Source organism: Cygnus atratus, chromosome 2, assembly GCF_013377495.2.
Source record: "Cygnus atratus isolate AKBS03 ecotype Queensland, Australia chromosome 2, CAtr_DNAZoo_HiC_assembly, whole genome shotgun sequence".
Classification (NCBI taxonomy): Eukaryota; Metazoa; Chordata; class Aves; order Anseriformes; family Anatidae; genus Cygnus; species Cygnus atratus.
The window spans coordinates 115,765,408-115,772,236 of record NC_066363.1 but is presented as its reverse complement, the minus strand read 5'-3'; the positions used below and the strand labels follow the sequence as shown (position 1 = coordinate 115,772,236).

General features: G+C 47.8%; 1 protein-coding gene across 4 annotated transcripts in view; it reads left to right on the top strand.

The window, feature by feature from the left end:
- Nucleotides 1-552: 552 nt before the first annotated feature.
- Nucleotides 553-6,829, top strand: part of NOL4 (nucleolar protein 4) — a 189,299-nt gene continuing 183,022 nt past the window's right edge. For all 4 annotated transcript variants that reach the window (XM_035553235.1, XM_035553234.1, XM_035553233.1 and 1 more), the window contains exon 1: nucleotides 553-819. In XM_035553235.1, the coding sequence (XP_035409128.1) occupies nucleotides 553-819 (267 nt within the window). The remainder of the gene's footprint in view (nucleotides 820-6,829) is intronic.

The following is a 6,829-nucleotide window of genomic DNA, read 5'->3' as shown; positions in this document are numbered from 1 at the left end:
AAGGACCCGAGTCAATATTTCCTTTTCTCTTCGCTGAGCCGAGGGATGGGATTTTAATTATTTATCCGCCCGAACCCTCTCCGGGCGAGGAGAGGCTGCCGGAGCCAGCGGGATAGTCCTGCCTCGCGCGATTATTGAAGGGACTGAGCACGTACCGGGGGAGGAAGGAGAAGAGGAGCCTCCACCAGCCAGCCCCGCTTCAGTCCAATAATAATAATAATAATAAAAAAAAATCAAAAAAAAAAAAAACCAACCCACAAAAAAAGAGGAGAACCTCGCCACTCCACCGAACAGACCGCTGCCCCCCACCCCCCTCCCGGCCCCCCCCGGCCCCCCCCGCCCGGAGCAGCCCCACGACACACACGCACACACACACAAAAAACAAGCAGCCGGGCTCTGCCTGCCTGCGCCGGGACCTCGGTGCCGTCCCTCCCCCGGCGGGGGCTGCGCGCTGCGGGGCGCACACAGGTGCCGAGCGCGGCCGGGCCCGGCCCGCGGGGGGCGCGCGTGTCCGCGGGGGTGCGCGGGGGCGCGCGCGGGCACCGGGAGACGATGGAGAGCGGCGAGCGGGACATGTACCGGCAGTTTCAGGACTGGTGCCTCAGGACTTACGGGGACTCGGGGAAAACCAAGACGGTGACCCGTAAAAAATACGAGCGGATCGTCCAGCTCCTGAACGGCTCCGAGTCGAGCTCGACGGATAACGCCAAATTCAAATTCTGGGTCAAATCTAAAGGCTTCCAGCTCGGCAACTCGGACGAGGTCAGTGGTGGTGCTGGAGGAGGGAAGCAAGTGCTGTACGTGCCAGTCAAAACCACGGTTAGTAGAGAATTGTCTTCCTTGTTCTATGTCGGCCGCTGCAGCCCGCTCCGGGAGCGAGAGGCAAAGGGGGAGCCGCAGCCACAGTTGGCTCCTTCCTCCCTCTTCCCCCAAGTCATCATCACCATGTTGCGTTTGCCTGTCACATTAGACACCGCCGAGCTCTTTGTGGTCCTTTTATTTAAAGCGAGCGCGCACCAAACACACCCCGCCGCCTCGCTGCCGGTGCCCGGCATCCCCGGTGCCCGGTGCCCGGTGCCCGGTGTCCCCGGTGTCCCCGGTGCCCCCGGTGGCTGTGCGGGTCGGGGCTGCGGGCCCGGCCCCGGCTTTTGTCCCGCCGCCGGCCCCGGCCATTGTGCGGGGCAGGCAGCTGGCACAAAGCCCCTCTGCCTGCTCCGGGGGGTTTCCCCGGGAGAGCGGGGCTTTCGCCTGCTTTTTTATTTTTTTCCCCCTTTATATATATATATATATATATATAATTTATTTATTGTTAGACCGCAGCCCTCGAGACGGCGAGCAGGGGGAATGCGCCTCGCTGGCTCCGGAGCGCGGTTCGGATGCTGGTGGCGGCGGCGGGGAGAGGATGCTCAACAAAGGGAGATGGGCTCGCACATGACCGCACGCTCTATTTTGTTACTCTTCCTGGGATTGCGCGAGTCTCGCAGCCATAAAGCCCAAACTCCATTGATGCCATACGGTAGCGTGGCATCCCCCGGCAGGCTCCGGAGCCGCGGAGCCCGGCGCGGGTCTGACAGCGGCAGGGTTATTATGCTCGGCGGTGGCAGAGGCTACAGATTTTCCTATGTGAGAAGATGGGAACTGTTGGCTCCAAGTAGGTTTTGCCTATTGAACTCGTTATTCTTACTTCTTGTGCTCCGGGTCACCCAAGCTAAGCTTCTTTTGTCTGCGTCTGGGGTGGCGGGGCGGGGGGGGGAGCAGCTGAGAAAGGAAACCCAGCAATTAAAAATATTCCGGCTTGGGCACTGGGCTCGGGTGAGCACCGTTCTCTTTTTTATTTGCAGTGGCAGCTTATCCTGACCCGCTGGGGAGGCTGGTGGGTGGCGCAGCGAAGGGGGCTGCTCGCGAAAGCGTTCTGGGCCTGGCCGTGACGTAGGCTGCTGGGGAAATCTGCCGCTGCCTGCTTCGCCCAGGGCACCGAGCTGGGCATTCCCAGGGCCTGGCGAGATGGGCCCCCTCGCCAGCATGGCCTCCTGGCCATGGGCAGGCTGAGGTGGGGGGATCCCTTTGGAGGAGGTTATGGATATGAAGACCGAGAGCGAAGGGGAAGCGCTGGAGGGAGCTTGTCCCCCCTCCGTGGCTTTTATTCACCAAGGCGTTCTAGGTGTGCCTATAGAGCCGGGTGATTTGGCGGATGTCTGTTGGACAGTTAGGTGACTGATGGTTAATCTCGGACCCCAGCAGGTACTGTAGAGCAAATTTATTTTTCCGTGCAATTTGACAGCAAACGGAAGTCACATAAAAGTTGTCCAAAACAAAAGTCTCCATTTAGGTTGGAATTTTTTAATATCTCCTCTGCTTACTGGGATAATAATTGCAAAGAGCCAGCAGGCAAGACCTTTTATTCCTAAGACTATCCTTTTCACTGCAAGTTCAAAACTGTAAGCAAATTCAGTGCTTTTATGAGTGAAATTACACTGACTACCCTGCTAAATAAAAAGGCTATCGTTACTTTTATGAGGTGGAATTTAAAAATTAAGGGCTCTTCTGGGTCTCTGAGACACAAGATTCACTGATGATCAACTTGTTTATTTTCTCCCACCTTTGCCTGGCCATGAGAGCTTGGAGTACCTCCTTGCATCCCTTCTTCTATTTTATTTTCAGGTCAAATATTCTTTTTTTTTCTTCTTTTTTTTTTTTTTTTTCTTTTTCCATTTTTCCATTAGAGATTTCAGTGAGACGTCGAGCGCCTTGCTGGTCCTACCTTTGTTCTTTTGGAGGATCATACCCTCAACTGTGAATACTAGTGAATGTCCCTATAAATGCATATATGTGTTCATATTTGTATAGAAATAACTATCTTTAGATATTTAAAGCAACTAAGCAGGCATCGTAATAAAAGCAAAGAAGGAAAGTTAGCATGAAATATTCGTAAGCAATTTCAGAATATCTGCACATTAGATGAACAAGGACATAAAACCCCTTATGGAAATGGTCTTGCACTTAGGAAAAAAATCCCTCTTTCCTTCTGCTGTCCAGCACAGATTCATTGTCCAGCAGAAATGAGAAGAGGCTGTACTCAGCACTCTTACACCGCAGGCAGCTCTGAGAAACAAATGTCCTCCTACAAACATGAAGCTAGTGTTACTATCCAACCGCACAAGGCAGAGGAGGTATTTCTATAGACCTGTAGCGTGGCAATTACATGTGTGAGCTGCTGCTAGGGCAGGTGCAGTGCGTGCCCAGTGCCAGGTGCTCCGAAACGCCCCATGGTACGAGCAGGGATGCAGCCCCTCTCCCAGTGGCAAAGCTCCTATTGACTTAAACAGGGCTGGGATTTCACCCAGACAGAAATGGTGTTACTGGGGGAAACACTAGCTTTTCACCGGACAGCAACTGTTGGTAAGCCTTTAAAGCCCCTTCTCTCATTTCTTTGACTCTTACTAACTACTTAAGAGTTTATTAATTTATGATCATTTAGAGACATCCCCATGTACTGTGATTATTATTTTTTTCTTACTGTTATCACATACAGTTGAGCTTGTCTGGAGAGAGACACAACTGGTAACAGGTCCCCAAACTGTGATTCCCTCCCTTGTCCTCTCCCTCTTCTGTGCATCACTTGATCTCACCATAGAGATAAAAGTAATTTCAATTTAAAATTAATCACTGCTGGCAGCATGAGCGCTCCCTCTGCAATAACAGAATGGATGAAATTACAAGTTGGACTCTAAAGTCACAAGCTGGTCAAAAACAAGAAAATAATATTCAAATACTTTGTTAGGAATTATTCTCTCCTTGAAGCTTTAAGATTTGCTGCTCAGCTTTGCTGTCAGCCAGAGAGATTTGCTCCTGATGGTGCTGTAATCCACTGCTGCTGGTAATTAGACATCATTACTGCTGCGTTAAAGGGAAAGAGAGAAGGAGAGAGGACAGGCTGGGGCTAATTAACTACTTGATTCTAATGAAAGGAAGAGAGCCTGATAGCAACTGGGAGGTTGCACCGGAACAGGCTAGATGTACAACACAGGTTTAATTGAAGGAAGGGTATCTTGCAGCCTCACACTAACTGAGGCTTGGTCTACTTTCCTGTTCTGTGGACAGTAGCACGCTAGGTTTTGTTCTGCTTTTTCCTTGCCTGGTTGGTAAGTAGCTCAAAATCACAGGCCTGCTTTAAATATCAAGTTTAAACACACCAGCAAGGAGAATGCATAGATGATTATGTGTCGGCTTAATCTATTTTTGGGTATGGTCTCCTCAAGAGCAACAGGAACAAATCAATTTCTGAATGTTCACATCCCTCTGTGGCCTAGGAGATGCACTGTTGGTCACCAAGCAACAACATCCCCTGCAAAACAGCCATTTTAGGTCCAGAGTGGGACAGCACACAGCACGTTATTTGTATGTGCAACTCAGTGAACATCTCTCTTCCGCAACTTTTCAGATCTCTACCGTTACCATCACGCGTTTTCTTTCTTTACGCCCAAGCTGCGCTTTACGCGAATCGTGAGATGATGCCTAGCCTAGACACGCTGTATAAACGTGCTAAGCCAACAAATATGCCAAATGGCTGACAGCAATTGCTATCGAGTTTTGATGGTTGGTACTCACAACCCATAAGGAGGTGTGGAGCTAATATTACCAGTATAGTATCTTTTCAAACTGTGTACATGATTCTTATGGTGGATTTTTTTTTTTTTGTGTGTGTGCATTTTCTGCGTAGTTCTTAAACTGGAATTATTTTTTGACTGGCAATTGGAAAACAAATTTATTTTCACCACTGCTCTTTCTCCCGCTTTATGTCTTCCATAGACCTCAATACGGCTCCTAAAATCAAGCTTGACTTAAACATAAGTTACAAAATAATGGCCCAGGCTGTATCAGCAGGTTCTAGGCAGAATTTTTCTTTAAAGAAGAAGGGCTAAAATGATTGTGAGATACTGCTCTGATAAAGAGTGTGCAATTAGCAAACTAGCAGAATATAACCTCAAACGCCAGGCTTAGGCTGGTTTTATGTCGTTTTTAATTTGGAATGACTCCACAGACTTTAATGAAATCCCAAGCCTAATGTACGAATTTTCCTGTGTCTCCTTTTATATTTTCCAACTATAAGCATAGAATGGACTTTCATTCAGAAACCAAATTTTGTTCAGTTTAGTTCAATCTTCAGATCCTCCAGCAGGATCTGGTACCTCTTGGATAGCCGCAAGCAGAACAGGGAGGCTCTCCACGCATGTAGGGCTGTACTACTCAATCTGATTACAGGATTTAGGGCTTATAAATTATAGGCCAGTCAGTTCTGAGGAACAGGGTGTATCCCAGCCCATCTCTTGTTCTGTTAGTGGTGAAGAATAGTGGATGGGCGTATGAGTTTATGGTTCATTTGATTTTATATAAATTACTTTGCTTATGAACAATAAAATATAAGAAACAGATCACTCTATAAAATAGCTATATGTCAAAATACGGTGCTTTAAATTATCTTGCATTTTAAATTATGTTCATTATTTGGGGGCATTTTATAGCAATCTGAAAATACAAAGCTTTGCTTCACTGCATTTCTCTCTGGTTTTGTAGCCATCAATATCAAAAATGAATAAATGGGTTTCTCAAATATATATTGGTAGTTCTGTAGCCTGCTGAACTGCCAATGCATAATGAGAGCAAGCACCAAAGAAAGGTGATGCTGAGGGTGAGCAGTAATTTGTCCCAGGGTACAGTTCTGCAGTAGTTTACAGTCCTGTTAAATGCACCTTCCAGGCTCAGCAGCTGTGTTCAAGCCCTGCAGTATCCGTCCCATTTATCTGCCAGCCACATTTTCCCAGTTCAGGTCTCCAGAGCTTCGCCTCCCCCGGTTACCCGTAGCCTCCGTTGTGTCGTTTTCAGACTCCCAATGGACTCCGTGGGGAAGGAGGCTGGTGAATCAGACAGATAGTGCTGGAAAATGGTCATAGCAGATGGAACAAAACCGGTTTAGTTGGCAACTCTTAATGTAGGCATTCAGCTCAGTGTTCCTGAATAAGGAGAATAGCTCCGTCCTGAAACCGAAAAAAATGTTAGTGGCCATATGTAAGGTGCTATCCCCACACGCGTGTGTGTGTGTGACAGAGAGGCAATGGGAGAGGAGGATTTGAGATTTTGTAGTAACAATGTTGAGCTAGAATTTTCCAAAGAAACATGAGCCAAAGAGAGCAAAATTTTAAGAAGGGATTATTTTGAAGTGCTTCTGTAACACTAGTAAATACCATAACAAAAACTGCTACTGATATATCCACCCTGTATGGTAATGCATACAGCGAGAGAGAGGACAACAGATTCAGTGCTATCACCTGGTAATGGCCAGGGTTGTAGCGTGAAAGCCCAAGTCTCCCCAGTGATCCAGAATAAACACTTCCAGTTTAATGTTCATGCTGCTGTGAAACCTTGCTGAGAAGACTGAGGTGACAATGGACTTGCATCTTTGCTGTCCTTCCATAGCCTCTTGCCATAGCCGCTTGCATTGGATTCAGCCACGATGCAACGTGGTAGCGACTCTGTTTCAGACACTTGCATGCTGACTATCTTCAAAGGTACCAAGTATTGTTTCTGTAGCTGCATGGCTATGTGATCACTGAGAGGTAGGAAGGCATTTTTCAGCAGGCTACTGCTCAAATGGGCTGAGAGGCATCGGTAAAACATAATGATACATTGCCTGATCTTTTAATGCTGATAGGTTTTTTTCTTCCCCTAACTTTTGTGGTGTTCACTATTGTCCTCGTTCAATGCTCTAGACAGAAAGGACATGTAATCTGGAGACTACACATAAATACTCAGAAAGACTCCATGTAGAGAG